The sequence below is a fragment of the Mastomys coucha genome, unplaced genomic scaffold (genome assembly GCF_008632895.1).
Source record: "Mastomys coucha isolate ucsf_1 unplaced genomic scaffold, UCSF_Mcou_1 pScaffold12, whole genome shotgun sequence".
Taxonomy (NCBI): domain Eukaryota; kingdom Metazoa; phylum Chordata; class Mammalia; order Rodentia; family Muridae; genus Mastomys; species Mastomys coucha.
The window spans coordinates 28,768,809-28,790,361 of NW_022196894.1; the positions used below are offsets into that span (position 1 = coordinate 28,768,809).

Below are 21,553 nucleotides of genomic sequence, written 5' to 3' on the forward strand. Positions count from 1 at the left end.
GGACCTTGGGATCCTGAGACAATACCTCTTGTTCATAATGGTACACTAATAAATTTCGTTCAATTTTGAAAAAAATAAATAAAAAATAAAATAAAATAAAATACATCTGCCCAATTTGCTTCCAGAAAAAAACGGTGGTTTTTCTTGTATCCTATTAAGCCCAACACAAGCAAAAGAAAAGAAACTATAGAAATCAAAATGGAACTAAATAGAAAATTGATAAAGAAAAAAATCAATAAAACCAAAGTATGGTTCTTTGAGATATAACACTGGTAAATGCAGAGCAAAGGCTTGTGGCCTTGTAACCAGAAAACGGAAAGAGAGCAGGCCCCACAAGGCAATTTCCACAAGACTGCTCAAGAAAATGTCCCTAAAGAGAAGGCAAACATAACTGCAGGTGGGATGTCAGGTGGAGTGACAGGATGCAGCCAGTTAAAATTATCTGACTAGTAGCTGCTGCCCTGAGAACCCAGACTCTGCTGGGAACCAAATGTCACCCAGTGAGCTCTAAGGAAAGGGACACTATGATGGAACCCACACAGGGGCCACTCCAAGGAAGGTAGCTCTCTCAAATGCAGTTCTCATTTCAAAGCTATGCCTAGGATGCTCTTTTGGCAGGCTCAAAAAAATCTCTTTTTCCTCTGTCTGAAGGATGCAGATTTACACAAACACATCTATCTAGCCAAAGCAATGAAGGGAAATAAAAAGTCAACAAACGGTCGGGCGGTGATGGCGCACGCCTTTGATCCCAGCACTTGGGAGGCAGAGGCAGGCGGATTTCTGAGTTCAAGGCCAGCCTGGTCTACAGAGTGAGTCCCCGGACAGCCAGGGCTACACAGAGAAACCCTGTCTCGAAAAACCAAAAAAAAAAAAAAAAAAAAAAAGTTAACAAATGTTGGCTATTTAGGGGGCAAGGTATGGCTTTACCATGGGTAGCTATTGAAAGGGCAATGTGTGTGGTTGGTAAATAATTATAAGCCTATAAACTTAACAGAAAAAGGAGCACTTTTGTTTTTGAAACACAAAATCTACCAAAGCTCACTAAAAAGAAATCAATAACTAGAAGACTTAGGAAATAAAATTTGTGATTTAAAACCCCCATTTCTTATAAGGTCAAGCTGGGCTTGGATGGCGCTTAGTAATCCAATCCAATAGCAATTGCTTCCTATTTATCCAAGAGAAGGACTTGGGCTCACAGAAACAGCCGGAGGTAAGTCTCTACAGCAGCTGTACTCACAACTGCTGAAAATGGAAACAACATGAATGCCCTTCACCATGAAATAGAAAGACATTAAGACAGTAATAAAAGGGAACATCTCGCCATGCATACAAACAGATGGATCTCAGCGCACTTGGCTAAGTAAATGAATCCTATTCACAACACCTCACAGGCTATGATTTATACGACATTTAGGAAAAAGCGAAGCTATAGGTACAGAGATCAGCAATTTCCCATGGAGATGAGAGAGAGTGGCTGACAGGAGGAAGGACAATGCAAGGGTGTGCTGGGGGAGGGGCTGACTTTAGCAGCAGGACACAAAATATACACAGTCAAGACCTCTATAGCTCTACGGCGCCACAAGAGGTCAGTTTTCATACATGTAAATTAAAAATAACAAACATGGACAGAGTGTGCCTTCTTACCAACTCAGTGTAATTTCTTTAAGTTCAAAAGATGACATTTCACACACACAAAAAAAAATTTAAGGACAAGCAACTTAAAACTATTACATTTACACCTGATCTTAGTCAAACGGCCCAGAAGTACTGCCCCCAGCAATTTTAAAGGACACACACATCGGGCAGTTCACACATGCTGGTGAAAACAGCTGTGATCAACTTTGGAAAACTGTCTTCAAGTTTTGAAAGTTTTGCTCTCTTTAATGATATTCAATTTTTAAGGAATGTAATATGTAAAAGACATTTTAATATTGAAAAGGAACATTTATATTTGATAAAATTATTTTCTGTATTTTTTCCTTAGCACACAACTCCTTCATTATGCAAGTAGTACAAATTCACATGCCATCCTAGAAATGAGCCTTACTGCCCCTAGACATTTCTATATACACAAATGTTATCTACAGATATGTGTGTATTAAATATGTATACATGTATGTTTTTAGCCAGCAACTGTATGAGTAATAGCCAAAAATAAAAATAAAAAATAAAAGAATAATAGAATGGTCCATTGTAGTAAACAAAATAGGGCCAGGCTGGTGAGATGGCTCAGCGGGTAAGAGCACTGACTGGTCTTCCAAAGGTCCTGAGTTCAAATCCCAGCAACCACATGGTGGCTCACAACCATCCGTGATGAGATCTGACGCCCTCTCCTGGTGCATCTAAAATCAGCTACAGTGTACTTGTGTGTATGTAAACAAATAAACAAATAAATAAATAAATCTTTTTTTTTTTAAGGATACAAAATAGGGCCACAATTTTTTAAAGACTTTTTTTTCTTCTGAGACAGAGTCTCACTATGTAGCTCCAGTGTCCTGGAATTTGTATGTAGACCAGGTTCGCTCTTCCAAATCAGAGCTCTGCCAGCTTCTCCCTCCCAAGTACGTGTACCACCACACCAGGTACATTTCTTTTCTTTCCTGAGATCTGATGCCCAGGCTGGCCTCCAGCTGGATTTTAACACTCCGCCCCTCTGGGCCACCCAAGCAGCTCTGACTAAGAGGCCACACTACTTGACATCCACAGACTCTTTGGCAATCCTTGCTTCAAAAGCAGACCCTCATTCTTTTCTCAAGTGGGAGCTGTTGCCTGCTTCTTCCAAACAGTAATAGAGACTCAACAATGTGACTTCTGGGACTGGGTCACAGCAGGCCCCACGTTTGCTTTGCCCTTGTCTTGGTTCACATTTGGAGAGTAACAGACTCTGTGTCATTAGGACACTCATGCAGCCCTGCAAAGAAAGTCCTTGGAACAGCAATGGTGGCACATGACTTTGATACCAGCATTCAGGACGCAGAGGCAGGCGGATCTCTCTGAGTTCCATGCCAGCCTGGTCTACACAGTGAGTTCCAGGGCAGCCAGCACTACACAGAGAAACTGTTGAAAAACCAAAAAGAGAGGAGCAGGAGGCTGTGGGGAGGGGTCCTAGGTAAAAGACTTGGGCCTCTGGCTAAGAGCGATATGATTAAAACACCTTAGACATGGGCCTATTGGCCCATGTGAGGACTTGAAATGAAAGGCTCCAGCCCCAATACTTATGCAGTGTCCAGTAAGAGACATCAAATCATCAAGCCAGAGCCACCCAAGTGAGTCTCTCTCAAACTCCTAACTCAGAGAACTATAAAGTAACAGACACTTGTTATCTAAAGCCTTAAGTTCAGGGCTAATTGAAATACAGTGATAGATAGCATAGTCATTGGGCTGGAGAGATGGCTCAGCAGTTAAGAGCACTGACTGCTCTTCCAGAGGTCCTGAGTTCAATTCCCAGCAACCACATGATGGCTCACAACCATCTATAATGGGATCTGATACCCTCTTCTGGTGTGTCTAAAGACCTACAGTGTACTCATATAAATAAATCTTTTTTAAAAAAGATAATATAGTCGTCAACAAGTGAGTGCTATAAACAGTGGCATATTCATACGATGCAATGTCACTGAACAATAACAAGAAGCCAAGCATTATACACACAATATGACTGAGTCTCAAAATAACTGACTGAAACTTACTAGCTGTGCAAAATCAACCAGACTGCTGACTAGGAATGAGGGTGAGGACAGAGGAGGAATTACAAAGGAGCAAAAGGAAACTACGGGGGCACAAAACATGTCAAAGCTTACCACAATTTGTAATTATGCAATATGTATACTATTCACTGTAAAAAGTGAATGTATACCAAGGGAAAAATATATTTTGAAACTGGAACGTATCATCCACACCATCTAAAACACTGCACCCAAAATAAAAATGTATATGCATTTGAACAGCAAGAGAAGTATTTTAAGAAAGCCATTAGTCTCACTGTGTCTTTCTGAAACATGACGTCACTCTGTAGTCCAGGCTGGTTGGAGAGTCATTATGTTGCCCAGGCTGCCGTCAAGCAGGCAGTCCTCCTGCCTCAGCCTCCCAGGCATGCACCATTGCATGTGGCTGGCCTAGGTATTTGTATTTCATCCTTTACAGTGAGGAAGAGGCTGCTAACGCATGGGCAACTGAATAAAAGCTGTCTCCTATGCCGATGTCAAGGCATACACTCTCCAACAACAAACTTTCCCAGTGCTCAACTGCTGTACAGATCTGCCTCCGTTAGTTGGCTAGTTTCATCTCAATTCCTAGTCACTAATCTATACCCGGATAAGATATACATTTCTTTTCATATGCTAAAAGTAAACAGTGACAATAGCCATCAAGAGAAAAAGCTAAGTCTCTCTTCCATTTCAAGTTTAATACTGTTGCTGTGAGCAACCATGTACAATAAATAACCAACCAAGGTTCTCTACTAATTATATAGATATATATGTAGATGGGCCTCATGTAACTAACAAAACAGGACTTCAGTGCTCACACTCAAGCTACTTTCCCTCTTGGTGTGGGCCTCATGAAAGCACCCTTCCCTCCGCTGTACTCAAGGAAAGACGAAAGCTGAGATGCACATCACAGACAAACCACTACAGAAAGTCACTAGGGGGAAAGACAGACAATGAGACAAACCCGCTACAGATAGACAGGTAGCATTGGCCCTGCTTAGGGGACCCTGACTGAAACAATGCGTTGTAAGATCTTTATGATTCCTATTATTCAGGGACCACACTGCTCCTACCTGATGACTGCAGAGGACACAAAATCACTATTGCCCTTTCCAGAATTGAGTAAGGGGCAGAGTAACAGCTTCTGACCCTGCAGGATCTCTGAGCCTTTTAAACAATCTCATTAGGCTCGGAATAAAGCCTAAACTAATCAGCAGGCTCTCTTCCTTGCAATCCTCAGTAGGTCCTGTGAATTACTATTATTCTTGTGATAAAGTAACTGACAAAGCCAGCTTAAAGAGAATTTATTTTGAGTCCATCACGGCAGGAAAGGCACGGTAGTGGGAGAGGCAGCATGAAGGCGAGACAGGTGGTCACACTGCATCTGCAGTCAGGAAGCAGAAAAACACAAACTGTGGATGGTGCTCAGCTCCATCTCCCCTCTTTCCTTTGTATCACTCCTGGACCCCAGCCCATGGTTGGCACTGTCCACACTCAAGGTGCATCTTCACACCTTAAACCACCCTTACAGACATGCGCACAGGAGTGCCTATGTGACTACAGATCCCGTGAACGACACCCAAGCACATCATTTTAACCATAACACTCCACCCCTAGCTTCCTAATTCATACAACTTCCAAAGTCCCCTCAGACTTACCAGATCCAGCACTGCTCGAAAGCCCAGCGTCACTCATAAGAGTCAGAGCACATCTTAACTTTGAGGCATAAAATTAATGAACAAGTCAACTATTTCTAATATGGAATGAGATGAATAAGCGCTCTCCCTCTAAAATGGAGAGACTGGGACCTGGCAAGGATCAGACCAAAACACCCACTTGGGGAAACATAAAATTCTGCAGCCACACATCCAACATCTCAGGCTCTTGGCAGCTTTCAGGCTCCAATGACCTTGGATAGCCCTGCTCCTCCAGTTCTCTCTCAGCTTGGAGCCATCTGGTCCCTGCAACTTTCTTCTACTGATATACCAGAGTCCTGGCATCTCTAGCCTATTGGGGTCTCCATTGTAACTTTAGGGTTCATTTTCAAAAGGACTTCGTTGCATGGACTCCAACCTTGCTTCAGCAGAGGTTTTCTAGAACCTTGCAAGACGCCACCACCCCAAACTGGCACCAACTAGACAGTGCTGGCAGGCTCTGATGTAGTCACATGCCCTTTACCACATCTGGACCTCTATGTACCTCGGTGGCTGGACATAGAGAAACAAACACCTCCCTAAAAGGTTGTTTCCACTCAAGGAAACCCTTCCCCGTGTTCTCGTTATTTCTCCCTTTCACATGCTGTGAGGCACCTTTCATGGTGGGGTCTCACCCTTATGCCTCTTCATCTATTGTCCCAGTATGAAATGTCAGGACACCCTCAACAGTGCTAATCTCGGGGCTTACTCCACACTCTGCTTGTCCAGGACTTTAAATATGCCACACTCCTCCATTCTACCTGTGGCCTCTCACTGTACACTTAGAGGAGAGCAATGAACAGTAGCTATGACCCAGCCTGAATGCTGGGCTGTTTGAAATGTCCGCCTCCAATCCAGTTAGTGCTCTTTAGCTCAGTCCCACTTCTCAGGGCACAGGCAGAGAATAAATAGACAGCTTTCCAGAATGTAACATGAATGGCTTCTAGCTCAATTCCCAAGACTCCTGAAGAGGGGGTTGGGGGAAGTCTATATACAAATTAGCATGGGCAGAGGATGTGGAAAAAGTGGAATGTATAAACATTGGTTTACCTGTTGGAACTTGTAATTCTCTGTCATCTTATGAGCAGTCTTCAGTGCCCACATTCCTAGCAGTACTCTCAATGGCCCACTGAGTTCTGCTGGCAGGGCTTCTGCAGCTTGAAGTTCTGAGTGCTCCCACACCCTCCTGCAAACCAGTTCTAAACCTACCAACCACATGACCAGATTGATCACAGCAACAGTCCTGCTTCTTAGAACCAGTTTTCTGTCTTAGTGGCTTTTCTCATCACTCTGACTAAGGTGATTGGGGAGGGAAGGGTTTATACTCTACCGCAGCAGGAGAGTGGCTCTCACAGGTGGCAGGGGTATGAGGCACGATTGTGATTGGGAAGCTGAGGACAGGTGCTGGTGCTCAGTTTGCATTTGCCTCTTTATTCTGTCCGTGGGAGAGTCGCACCTACATTCAGGCAGGGTGTGCCTCCTTTCTTGGTGAGAGTCTCCAGCAGATTTGACTCAGAATCCAGTCAACTGACAATGAGGACTCACTAGGACACGTCTCAACTGTGTCTATTTGTTCTACGTCCTCTGCCCACGCTCATCTATCCACAGACCTTTTTGCCCTTCCTCAGGTAATGGTTCTTTACTGGGTGTTAGGTATTAAAATCAAATTGTTAGCAGAGGGCTAAGCATGGTGGCACACACCAGAAATTCCAGCATCAGAAAGGCTGAGACAGAAGGGCCATGAGTTCTAGGCCAGCCTGCTCTGCCTGACATCTCAGACTTCCTAGAAATGCAGAGTCACTGCCCAGCAGACAGCAGCCACACCTGTGAGCCCATCAGTAAACAGGAAACAGAAGCAAGAAGATCACAAACACAAGGCAGCCTGGGAATGTAGTGAGCTGAGCCAGCCTGGACTATCTGACACCCTGTCAGGAAAAGAAGGAAGGGAAAAGGAGATTAGAAGGGAAAAGAAGGAGGAAAAAAGGAAAAAGGAAAAAGGAAAAAGGAAAGGCAAGGGAGGGAAGAAGGAAGGAGTAGAGAGGCAGAGAGGGAAGGAAAGTGGAGAAGGAGGGAGGATAAAAATCGTGTTTCCTAAAGTCTTCAAGTAGCTTGTTTCTACAGTTAAATTAAACTACAGATAAGGATGGCCTGAAGGGATTGACAGAAAAAGAGGAAAGGCAGTCAGACTAACCACACATTTCTGGATTCCTTGTCCTTGCTACCAAAGATTCTGACCTTAATTAGGTCAGTTTGCAAATCTGCCGTCTATCTGACTGCACTGAGAGGAATCTGCCAACAGCAGCGAAATCATTGACTCATGTCCACTCGCTCAGAAAGTAGCCTCTGGTGGGTTTCATGGCCCCAGAAAGAGGCAGACAATGAAGAGGTCCACAAGAGCACACTTCCTGTGTAAAGGGCTATACAGTAAGGCACGCTTTACTCATGTGATATGCACTGACCGTCACAATCATGCAACCTTGTTATGAATACAATATTCAAAGAGATGAGTATAGTTGTGATCCAATAAAATTTGAAATGGAAATAAACAAAAAATAAAAGCAAGGGATTAAATCTGGCCTGTGAGCCATAGTGGGCTTTAAAAGTGACTTTCAAAGTGGCTGCTGGCCTCCCTGATGACACAGATCTGGAATTGGGGCTGAGGTTCTGCAGGTCCAACAGGTTCACAGGTGATGCTGATGTTACTGGGCCAGCGACCACTATTTAAGAAGCAGAATCTCTGACCTTCATATGAATTCAGAGACTGCTGGCAGCACGGACAGGGCCTGCACAAGTCCAAGCCAGGTTGGATCCCAGCACTAAGTAAGAGGGGGAAGTGGACACAAGCTCCCTCGCTAACCAAGTTAGTTCCAACTGACAACCACTTTCAAAGAAAAAAATTAGTTTTCTCCAATGGAGTCTCATTGGGTATACAAACTCATTGGTGTTTCTGTATATTTTTTCTCAGGCATTTTCTTTTTTTATCTTAGTAGTCTTTTGCTTGTTTATTTTATGGTTTCTAAGTATGTGTGTGTGTGTGTGTGTTTGTCTGTGTGCACATGTGAGCACGTGTGCGCACACTTACGCTTTGTGCTTCTTTAATTTATATACTGTTTTGCTCGTCTGTCTTTGCTTTTTTGTTTTCTAAAGAGAGAAAGAGAAAGTATAGGGTTGGAAAGTGGGGAGGTAAAGAGGTGGGGAGGACCTGGGAAGAGATGAGGGAAAGAAACCATGATCAGAATATACTGTATAGGAAAAAATATTTCCAATTTAAAATATAAAAAAGTTAAAGTTAAAAAAATCATGATCTCAAATTTCACTAGTGATTCTCAAAACTGCCTCATGCCAGAGTCACCTAGGGTACTTTAAAGTGATCTAAGGTAAGAGTTCTGATATGGGTGCCATAAATAAACATCAGACAGTTTACTACAGGAAGTTTCCAAATATACATACAACTAAACACCATATATTAGGGTTTAAAACTATGATCAGCTGTGTACTGATAGCCACCAACCATTCTCCCACATCTGCAGAAGCATGTCACTGTACAACCAAGAGTTAGACTTAATTCTCTTATCTTGAATTTGACCTGACTGTGAATTTTGCTTTGATCAAAAGATTGTAGCCCAAAGGGAAGCAACATGACTTCTAGACCTTGGTCTTAAGAAATAAGAGGTGCTAGACACCCAGCCAACTCCAGCTGGTGTTAGCACCAGACATGTTGACCCTCTATGGTCACAAGCCACCCAGCCAGACCAGGAGCAGAGGCAAGCTGGCCACCTCACATCCCGCCCAGTAAACAACAGTATGTGTTTCGAAGCTGCCAAGTACTGGGGTGGATGTCAGATACTGTAAGATACTATCAGCCACACACAAGACATTGATGATTATGTTTTAGAAAAATTTTAAAAGCTGTAAACTACTTGATACAACTGTGGTTTCTGGCTGCTGGGCTCTATTTAGAAGCTATGAGATGACTTCCTCTGCTAACTTTCAGAGTAAAAAGAGGAGTTATTCTTTCGGCAAAGCTATAGACCTCATCCCTTTGTATCTCCAATTTGAACTATCCAAAACTATCAAGGATTTTGGCCCTAACTCGAGAATACAGCTTGTCATTATTTCTCAAATTATCTCTAACAATGAAAGTGTGCATAGCCAACATCATCTTCAGCATGATTATGCTGTACTAGATGATTCTGCACAGTAAACTGATCTTTACACCAGTTGTTGCTTCTTGGCATTTTTTACCTGGCTTGTGGTGATAGTTAATCAAAGCCTTTCCAGACAAAATTTCATTCTTTTTTAAGTTTAGTTATTAAAAAAGTTATGTATGCAAATGAAACTAAATACACACACATACTTAATATTTTTAGAAAGGGTATATAGTTCTATAGAGACTCAAAATCTTTTTTGAAAAATTCACTTTCTAATCATACAAGCTATATCACTAGACTAAAGTGAGCTAATACTTTTATTGTTTTATTTACTAATTAATTTTATATATCAATATAATTTATTTAAATTATCATTTACAGTATGCACATCCACACAAAAACTTCCCAACCTCTAAACCTTACAGCATGCATTCATGCGTTTCATTACTAAGCAGATCTATGTCACCATCGATTCTGCACAATGAACACAATGATTTCTCACTGATTACACCCAAAAGACAAATAATGGTTTATAATACTTAAATCCAAGTGATTATTTCCTACCAAAAAGACATATATGTAAATAAATATATCTATTCTAAGCTTCTACAACACAAGAAGAGAAACAACCTCCTTCCACGAGACTAGACACACCAGAGCAAGCACCCACTTATGGGATTACTACTACAAGCTAAGGCCAAAATAACTCTTAGGACTGCAGAACTACACTATAAGACCAGACTATGATATGATAATGTTCTCAGGGCCTAGAGAAACGGCTTGGCGGTTAAGAGCAATGGTTATTTCTCCAGGCGGTTAAGAGCACACTGGCTATTTCTCCAGAGGATCCAGGTTTGATTCTCAAAAACCAACAGTTATTTACAATCATCTGTAACTCCAGCTCTAGGGGGATCTGATGTTTTCTTCTGACCTTTGTAGATACCAGGCATGTATATACATGGAGGCAAAACACTCGTACACATAAAATACACATAAAATAAATACATCTTTTTTTAAGGCAGAAGACTGTACATGCCAGTTTTTGAAAAAGCTAACTACAACCACAATAAATATTGATATAAAACTCCAGCCGCAATATAACCAGCCCAACCCTCACTCCATCCCTCAAAAAAGACACAGACTCAAAGTGGAAAAATAACTTTAATGGGTATTATTTTATGATATTAAGTTTATTATGGGGGATAGAATATCATTTTATTCAGTGGTGTAGCCATTGGTAAACTATTCATAAAATGAATAAACTGTCCAGTAAGTAACTCTTTACCCCTGGCTCACACAGCAATGATAATTAAACTCAGTGCAGAAAAGGTTTATTATACTAGAATTGGAAATAAAGCAAACTCACTTTCCTTCTTCCCCACCATCCACACATATGGAGTATTTTATATCCACCCCAACATCAAACCAATCAGGTCATCAAGTGAGTTATCTCCTAAGACTGATGCTTGAATTGCCACCAGTCCCAGCATCCCCCACTCATATATACTTACTGTGTGAAAATTGATCATTTCCTGAAGACTGTCAGAAAACTTGGTCAAACTTGTCTGTAAGAATGAAACCAAAGGAAAAGTAAATCATTTAACAGCTACTAAAATAAGTCACAAAAATATTACATTAGCATTTCTGATAGAAAAATCAAATTATCCTCTAAACAGTAACATTTACTTGCAAGGACAATCTCAGGGGCTCACTAGACATGCTCTGCAGGAGCCATGCCTACTACAAGTCTACATGTGACAACAAGCAGAGGCCTAGAAAAATCAAAAGATTACTACTGCCCCATCCACAACGTATAGTATCGTAAAGGTTTGAAAGCATCAATAGTGTACCCTGCTAGCATCAATGGGTCAAATAATTATCAAAACCTACCTGCTACTTCACCATTTAGTTTTCATCATGAAAAAAAAAATCAGTAACACTACAGAATACACAAAGGGATCCAAGCTAATCCAGGACAACAGGCTAACATACATACATACCAAGCATACAGTTGGGTCCTGTTCTTAGCATGCTAATACTCTGCCCACTACACAATCAACTACTGGTGACCTGCTTCTGTTCTTGACCATGGTAGCTACATCAGCTCACCTATCTGAATGTAAGCTTGAATACTGTAAAGCAAGATTTGGGCAGTGGTGCTAAATATACACACAACGAATCAAACTTTAATGTACAACTACCTTAAAAAACAGAACTGCAGTCTGGGCAGTGGGGGCACCACACCTTTAAATCCCAACTCTCAGGGGGCAGAGGCAGGAAGATCTCTATGAGTTCAAGGCCAGGTTGGTCTACAGATCAAGTTCCAGGACAGCCAAGGCTACACTGAGAAGCCCTGTCTCCAAAACAAGCAAACAAACAAATCAAATCAAATCAAAGGAAAACAACAAGAACTGTAAAAGATGGCTACAAGGAATGGCAGTCCTTCTGCTGGGCTTTTCCATTTGCTGTAACCATTAATACGGTTCAATTAGCACACAATCACATGCTGTTCTGTTGCGCACATCACTGTACCTGTAATTTCAGTGATACCAACCTCAACCACAGCATCATTGCTAGAATACTGGGCCAGGTCTCGAATCCCATTCATGAACTGTTTATTTGCAGCACAAAAGGCTTTGCCAGTGTCAATCATTGCAATACAAAGTTTCACAAGCTGAAAAAGAAAAAAGAAGAAATGAGAAGGGACTGATCTTGTAGTGCCTTTGCTGGGGAAGGATTAGTGTTTGCTACTTGAGATAACCCACTCAATACAAAATTATATTTCATCAAAAACTAGAAATTACTGGGAGAAAACATCCTTTGCTTTACACAGTAAATGCATAGGAAGAATTATACCAAAAAGTCAACCCAGAGGACCCAGAGGCTGTCTGACAGCATGCCATCTTTTTATCAAGTCAAATTCAAATCCATGATTTAAGCTCCTAAGTATTTATTAAATCTTCTAGAAGAGCCAGGATGCAGCTCAGCAGTAGAGCACTTGCCCACGTAAAAAGCCCAGAGCTCAGTTCTTGGCACACACCCAAAAAACTAGGTGGCAGAAGAAAGGAAGGGTAAGTGACAATGTGACTAGATGTTTTAACTGTGGAACCCTGGGGAACACAGGTTACTCATGCTGCTCAGGAGTACCATCAGATAGATGTCTGAGATGATTAAACAACCTCTGCTGGAAACCACTAGAAAAAAAAAAAAAAACAACAATTTCCTCCCCAATGCCTGTTTTGGGCATTGAATAAAGCCTCAGAACTGAGGCTGCACCAGCATCTCTGGCTTCTTCTCCCCCATTTATGCCTTCATTGTGACTCATCCATGTGATACCTGTGTGAAATGTACAAGCAATATAATCAAATACACAGAGATAGAGGTATAGCTTGCTTTAGAGGTTGACTAACATGCCACAGGCTCAAATTCAATCGCTAGCACCAAAAACAGAAACAGCATCCAAAGCATAGGGGAAAAACAGGTTTTTAAAAGTACTAGTGTTTTTATTGAAATGGAAATCCTTTTGCATGCTTAGAATGCAAGAACGCATAAAAAACTAGGCCAGAGTGCTCCTCTAGCAAAGGAACAGGCAGTGAGCAACCTTCACTGGGCACACCCACCTCTTTTGCCTTTGAATTTTGTTCCATGTAGGTAATGTAACTCAACAAATTAAATATCAAAGTTAATTAAAATAAAAGGAGAGGCTAATACACATTATAACATGATTAAAACAGGATTTTCAGACCAATCTATTCAGATTCAAATCTTAATGCCACCTATGAGGGTCTAGGTGACCTCAACTTAACAAACCTGCATTTCCACATCTGTGTAATATGTAACAATAGTAATGGTGTAGTAACCTACAAGAAGCTTCTATCCAGAGAGAGCACATAAAAATCCCTCAGCAAAGCAACTACAGGTGCATGGTGTGTGCCTCCTGTGAGCAAGCTTTCTCACTGATACTTGTTTCTGCTTTGCTTTATAGGAAACAGAGGTAGCAAACAAGGGAAAGGAGACGGCTGAGGGTTTGCACAGAAAAAGATACTTTATTACTGCAAAGGACCAGGTTGCTTCTAGATTAGGAAGGAGAACTAAAACCATTCCCAGCAAGTAGAGAGAAAGCACCGTGTCAGTGTTATAGAGCAGTCACCCACAGTGGCACAGTGGGGGCGGGAGACCTGCCATCCCTAGGGAAAGGCATCTCGCATTGCAGCGGACTGCAGCTTTACCAAGCATGCTGGCCCTTCATGGTGCAGATTACATCATTAAGCTTCACACAAGGGGAATCCTATTGGGCATGGTGGTGCCTGGAGCATAGCTCTAAGAGGCTGAGGCAGGAGAATCGCTAGCACGGGGGTTGAAAACCAGCCTAGACAACAAAATGAGATTCTTCTCTCAATAATTAAAAAGTATAAGCATGCTTACTTATTTTATTTTTAGTTATCTTAAGTAAAAGCAGCCAGTGTTAAGTGACTAACTGATACATGATCCCATTTATAAAAAATATTCAGAAGAGACAATCCACAGAGACAGAAATTAGCTTAGGACACACAGGACAGAGGGAACCTGGAAGCAGCAGCAGGCTCCTCTTTGGGGAAGAGGGAAATGTCTTGGAAATTAAACCAAGGTAATGACGTCCAACATCATGACTATACTAAAAACCATTTTTAAATACATTCTTTACATTAGGTGAATTTTTATCTCAATTAAAAAAAAAGTTATGCCCCCCCCCGGAAAAGTACAATGAAATAAATTTTAAAACGATCTACAAAGGAAGACAGAGGTGAAGGCATTTGCGGCTAACTAGACACCCTTGCTCATCCCCAGGGCAGCTGCTACCAACAGTGGCATGTACAATGTCCCCATCTTGTTCCCTCCCAAACTAAAAAAAAAAAATTCCAAAACACTGCTACCCACCTTGCCCCCAGGCCCATTCTTGTCCTGGCCTGTGTGAGACTGAATGCAGGCCCCACAGCCAGTGTCTGTGGCTGTGCTAGGCCCCACATCTGGCCTGCCTTGGATCACAGTTATTCTGATCCAGATCTTGGTGTTTAAGGCATTAAGAAAATGGCCTGAATTGTTCATGGAGTTTCTCAGCAGTATGTCTGAAAGCATGTGATCTAACAAGGATGATCACCAAACACCTTCTCTGGGGTAGACAGTTCTTCAGTCAGCTATAGATTGCCTTCATGCTGATAGATTTAAAGAGGTCCTGAACTACATGCGCGTGATACGGATTTCCAGGAAGAAGGATGTGGATGATGTCACTGGGTCAGATCTTGGTACCCAGTTTTCAGATGAACTCTGTTCTCAGAAGCATGATGTCTAGTTAAAAAAAAATGGTCAACGTATGGGATCAGATTAAACTGCCCAGTGGAGACGCTCAGGATGATAATAGTGAAAAAAGAGGGATTATGACAGTTCTTCCAGTGACACAGTAAAAGAAACTGTCCCACCCCAAGGCAGGACAGCAAGTCTCCAACAACTATGCTTAGGGTTCAAGAAGAAATTTTGAAAGAGCTGAGGAGTGAGGAGAATCCATGCAGACCCAGGAATCCAAAGGTCTGGGGTCCCAGATACCTCAAGCTTTTTAACATTTAATACAAAATGAGCAAGGGGGAAAACAGGCAGACTCCAGGCTGGACACCAGATGCCAGCGGCAGCTTCTGAGGGAGTGCTTTAGGGTCACCACCGGGAGCATACTGGCTGTCAGGCACATGGTAAGGCATTTTCTAATAATGCAGATTGAGAAGCATGTAAAATCGCACACAGCGGACAGGCCATTTGTGAAATATGTACAAAAGGTTTCACACCCAGGCCCACTTAAAAGAACATGAAAACATCCACACGGACTAAGCCCTATAGTGGTGAGATGTAGAGGAAGCCACTTATCTACACCCCTGAATTAAAGAAACACAAAAGGGTTCACAGCAATGTAAGTCTGTGTGTCGCATGTGTGACAAAGTCTTCAAACACATACCTCACCTCAAAGACCATGCACCAAGAACCATGTTAGGTACTTTACACACAACAATTTGTGTCATTTTTTAAACACCTCTGTTAAGAGACAAATACCCTAATTTTCCCTGGTTTGAAAAGTAAGAAACCAAGGCCCAAAAGAGTTGAGGAGTTTGCCCAAACCTATGTAACTTAGTTACATGAGAGTTACATGCCAGCAAAACTAGGCAGCTCCAGGCTCTGTGCTCTCAAGCTCGAGGCTCTGCTACAAAATAAAAATTAAAATATTGTAGTAGTTTAAAAGAAAGTGCATTCAAGAAATGATACAAACCAAGAAACAAAGAAAAAATGCCAGAAGTTTGGTGGAAATTGAGCTGAGATTCAAAGAAATCTACTACACAGACAGCCACACAAACCAAGTGCGCCTGAGAACAGACGTAGTAGACACAGGGCTCAGATCTAGGTGGCAACGGTGAAGACGCTGTGGTGTGGCAAACAGCAGAACACCTCGCAGAATGGATAACTGGACCATGGACACCAGCACTCAGAAAGCATGATTCACAAGACAGAGCACTACTGCTGGTAACAACGCATGCAAACTAAACATGAACTAAGTCAGCAAGCAAACTCAGTTTGTCACTACTGCGACTTACCATAATACCATTACCACAACTTGTCCTGTACAATGTGAGGAAACCTGTGAGCTGAAGGCAGCACCCCCCCAAGTCCTTCCTGCTGCCCCAACAATGGTCTCCATCCCCTGTGTCCCTCACGTTCTACTCTCTAGTACCCCTAAACTCCAAGGCAAAAAGACAATGGCTTAAGAACTTGAACAGCTACATTTATTTTATAAGGAATCAAGAGCTTAACCCAGAGAAACATAGAAAATAACTATGGATCTTTGAGAAAAGACAAAAGCAAAGGTCAGAGGGCAGTATTTTAAATGCTGTCAATTTCTCTACTGATAGAGTTCCTTTTGGTTAAGAAAGTCTCTAGAATTCCAGAATTTTGATAAAATGCTGCCAAAAGATCCCCAGATGATGCCTATGTATGCTAAGGTCACAGCAATACCATTCAACTGTACAGTATAAGAAATCACTATCAGGAGAAATATGTTAAACCTATGCATACACCTGTCTCTAGGAATCTGGACAGATGTCACCAAACAGCAGTTACAGGGGAAAGTCTAAATAGATGGTCCAAAGCCATGTATTTCTAGCTCTGATGCTTCTGTCTGGAATACAGCAGACAATGCCTCATGGACACACACCCAAAAACATGTACCAACAGAGGAGATAGAAACTAATGTACATTTACTCTTACATAAAATTTAACTGTGTAACTACTAAGTACTTCAAGCATTTCTGGAATTAGCTTAAAAATGAAATGAACAAGGCCGGGTGGTGGTGGTACATGCCTTTAATCCCAGCACTTGGGAGGCTGAGGCAGGTGGATTTCTGAGTTTGAAGCCAGCCTGGTCTACAGAATGAATTCCAGGACAGCCAAGGCTACACAGAGAAACCCTGTCTCGAAAAAACAAAACAAACAAACAAACAAAAAAATTAAATGAACAATTTAAATTTTGTTTGCATTTGAACCTAGCCACACTAAAATTTACAAGAAGGGTCATCCAGGCTATATATGAAATCCATTAAGTATCTGAAAGGAAACTGAGATCCTTTGGATGAAGAAGACAGCAACAAATTTCTAACAATACAAAGAAAGCTCTGAGAGGTTCTGAAGTGAGACGTGGACACCAGTTTTGACAACTCATCTTTCAACAGGCAAACTACGCAACATCTCCAACCTTTGTTTCCTCACGAAGCAAGCCAGGATGACAGCGCCTGTCCTCACAGAGATCCCAAGTAAATAAACCAGCTACTGCTGCAGGAGCTAACTGCTCACTATGGGAAGTAAGAGTTAATGTTCTTCAGACTTAAATGTAAAGTTTACCTTGTCGAGTTTTAATTCCAGCTCAGCCACATCTCCTTCTACCTCTTCCAAAGCGGCCCTAGGAGAATGGGATAGACAGCAAGTTAGTTCATTTCTTTAAAGGTATCTTTACTCTAGAAAAACAGATTTTCACTCAAAGTGAGAACACAGATATAAATGGTTAAGAGTTATCCTTTATGTAAACATGATGATAACACATGATCATAAAATGATTAGGCTAACTTTAGCATCCATTTGTATGTACATGTATGTAGGTGGGTACGTACACAACCACATGAGTGCCCACAGAAGCCACAGGCGTCAGATCCCTGGAGCTGGAGTTGAGACAGTTGAGCCTCCTGACATAATGTGGGGAACTGATTCTAGGTCCTCAAGTGGTCTTAATGCCAAGCCATCCTGCCACCCCCAGGCTAATTACCAAATAGGCATTGTGCCACAGAGCATCAACCACAGCCCCACACCATTTTCTTATACCTACTTAATGTCCTAGCAATTTTCCAATAGTTATTTTAAGAACTAACCAGAACTTGTTTTAATTGGATAGTAATGGGAGACTACCCTCCCATTCTCATGGACTAAACAAAAGACAGCCAGGATATAAACCCTATTTCCTATTTCTGCTTCCTAGATAATCTTTGAATAAATATTTTATCAACTCCATCTGAGGACACACATTTTTAAAGCTTTTAACCTACTTATTCAGTACCCATGTGCCATTATCAATGAGATCTTATATATGCTTCAAGAGCACAGGAGGCAACACACCTCAGAAGCAGGGTACTTCTTCCAACTGACAGCTGCCCACTGTCTGCAAGTGCTGGTCATACTGCATGCTGTTCCCTCAGCCTGGAAAACATAATCTTCACCCTTAGCCTATACGCCATTTAAACTCACATCACACCTGAGAACAAATAAGTGTATCTCTGCAAGGATATGTAATTGAAAACTAAGATGTGCAACCATCAAAATGGTATAGATATGATGGTGTCTTTTCCATAGGTAAGAAAGCAAGTGTCTAGATGAGGTTGCAAGGCATGCAACCTAGCACTCAGGGCACAGAGGTGGGAGGATCCTTGAGCCTGGGAGTTCTAAGTCAACCTAGGCAACACCCTCATCTCAAAAAAAAATACACAAATGAAGTTTGTCTTACTGACAGGAGAATATGTACATGAGATTAAATTATTACACTAAGAGAGAAGGAAATTACACAATAGGTCCAAACCTATGTAGGGGAAAAAAAACCTTGGTGACACATAAAAAATGATCTATAAACAGATTTACCAATCTGAACTATAACACACAAGAACTGAGATTGGAGAGTAGGCTGCAGAAAGAAGGGTTTGCATTCTGACTATTTATAACCCTCAATGTGTCAGTATTTTTCAATGATGTTACATTTTATTTAGACAACTGCTCAACAAGTGGCTTCCTTTACGATGTGTCCCCTCACTCACTCAAGCTACATGACAAATGCCCCTGAACCCTGAAGGATGTGGTGTACATCTCTCCCACCATCCACTTCTCTGGTAGTCTGAGCCAGCCACAAGAGTGCAGATAACCACAGCCATGAAGAGACTCCAAGAACTGCTGAGTTAAGGGACAAGCACATTTAGTCTGACTTCCGGGGGTTTCCTTTACATTTTAGGGTTTACCTTAGCTAAATTTTCAAATTATTATTTTAAAAATAAGCAATGTTAGATTGATTGTATCACTGATGTTTACTAAACATGTATTCACAGACTTTATATAATGGTCGATAATATTTCAATGGGTAATCCTACACCTTTATCTATAAAATGAGTGGATGTGTTAAGGCTGGTGCTGGTAGAGTATTCTGTAGCCTAGCTACTGAGAGTGAGGCAGGAACACAGAAAGGGTCCAGGAGTCCATATCAGCTGGTAATAGAGCAAGACCATTAAAATAAAATAGAAATGAATAAATAAAATGTAAGAGGAGGGGGAGAGGCTGTAAGGACTGACTCAGTCCCTGCCATCAGACAAACACTGGCACCCTGCACTCTCAGGTGGGCTCTGGTTCCTTCCACTTCTACTCACTGGTGTGAAAGAACCATGCTCAATCATGTACTGGATAAAATGATAAGCAAACCTGTGCAACCTTCCTTCAACCTCTGCATGAAGCGATCACTCCTCTGCAACTCTCCCAGTATCACTAAGCATATAACTTTTCTAAGTGCAAAGCGTTACAAAAGCCAAAATTACAGGCTCCATTTCTTCCACAGCTTAAAATTTAATGTTCAGAAAAAAGAATCCGGGGGCTTGTGAGGGACGCTCAGTTGGTAACGCAGTGGCTTTGTAAGCATAAGCACTGTCCTCTTCTGCTCGGGCCCACAGGAGAATGGCGGGGTGATGGTGTGCACTTGTAGTCCCAGCCGGAGAAAGCCTAGATCCAAGGAGGATACCTGTCCTACAGCCTACACACACATTAACAAACATGCATGGAGACACATGAACAAAACACATGCATGCACATACACACACACACAAGTACACATGACCAAATACACATGTACACATGTTCCTACACAAGACCAAACACACATGCTTCCACACACATGAACAAACATGCACATACACACATGCTATATCATACACATTGGGTTTTGTTTGTTTGTTTTGGTTTTCTGAGTCAGGGTTTCTCTATATATCCCTGCTGTCCTAGAACTCACTTTTTAGACCAGGATGGCCTCAAACTCAGAGATCTGCTTGTCTCTGCCCCTCAAGTGCTGGGATTAAGGGCGCGCACTACCTCTGGCCAGTCAAGTACACACTTTAAAAAAAAAAAAAATTAAACTTAGTCTGTAGCTCAGGAATAGAATATTGTTTTCTAGGAAGTGTAGGTAAAAACCCTGGACTCCATACCAAGCAGGAACTAAAAAAAAAAAAAAAAAAAAAAAAAAAAAAAAAAAAAAAAAAAAAAAAAAAAAAAAAAAAAAGTTAGTACATCAAAAGGCCACTCAGCCTAATGATGAATGAAAATATAAGACTAAGGATAAAAATAAGCAAAACAAAGTAATAAGGACTACTGGTGGCTGGTTCTCTCTCTCTCTCTCTCTCTCTCTCTCTCTCTCATTTTAATGTTGCTGTTGCTGAGTTTGGGGAGCATCTCAAGTTCAAGGTCAGCCTGGCTACTTTTTTTTTTTTTAGGGCAAGGCACCACCACCGATACTTTGGCAATATCCTTACAATGGATTAGCCAAACTAGGTCATACAATTATGCAATAAAAAATACAGGAACAAGATATTCAGGATCACTAATAAGCACACAAATGTCCCCCAGCAATTAAAAGCAGACTGGAGACTCCAAGTCCTGACTACCTGCTAACAAGTTATAGAGTAACGATAAATATTCAAAATGTCACCCAGGGCTGGGATGTACCTCACTAGTAAAGGACTTCATGATGTGAGCCCAACATCACACACAAAAAGCTGCAATGCATATGTGCATTAATGCATATAATCTATAGATTTAAAACATGTGTAGGTCTTGTTTTATAAAATGGTTCTATTCCAAGAAATTATATAAACACAGAATAAGCATTTATACTTGAACTGCTGTGTGTGTGTGTGTGTCATGGTTAAATATAATCCCTAGCCAACTTCCTCTCTCAGCTCAACAGCCTTTTCCAACTTGAGCAATACTGGACTATTCTTTACAAAGGAAAAACAATGGCCAGCTCCAGGACAGCTCACTGATCCAAAGGCAGCCAACTCTGTGACTATTGGCCAAGAAAGAGTGACAAAAAGTCCCCACGGCAAGCCACAGTTCCCCATGACAGTGAACATAAACCCTGGAAAGTTATTTCCTAAAAGAAATCTCTCATTTAATCATTTATATCATGAATGACTACTTCTTTACCTAGTAAAGTCCAGATCCGTTCTGTTCAATCTCTGTGAGCCCTTTATATGAAGGTCAGGGAAATGGAGTTTTTATGACTTGACTTTATATCTTACTAGCTATATGAACAAATTATTACACTTCCATTTCAACTACAAAATAATATAACAAGGTCTCCTGGAGAAAGTGTGACCAATTTTGAATACTTTCAAAACTGTAGCGAAAGGCACTTTGC

General features: G+C 41.5%; 1 protein-coding gene across 9 annotated transcripts in view; it reads right to left on the bottom strand.

Moving 5' to 3' along the window:
• Positions 1-21,553, bottom strand: part of Acap2 (ArfGAP with coiled-coil, ankyrin repeat and PH domains 2) — a 113,626-nt gene that overhangs the window by 51,835 nt on the left and 40,238 nt on the right. For all 9 annotated transcript variants that reach the window (XM_031363600.1, XM_031363598.1, XM_031363596.1 and 6 more), the window contains exons 2-4: positions 17,464-17,521; positions 12,107-12,226; positions 11,064-11,117 (exon numbers count right to left, since the gene is read on the bottom strand). In XM_031363600.1, coding sequence (XP_031219460.1) covers positions 11,064-11,117; positions 12,107-12,226; positions 17,464-17,521 — 232 coding nt within the window. The remainder of the gene's footprint in view (positions 1-11,063; positions 11,118-12,106; positions 12,227-17,463; positions 17,522-21,553) is intronic.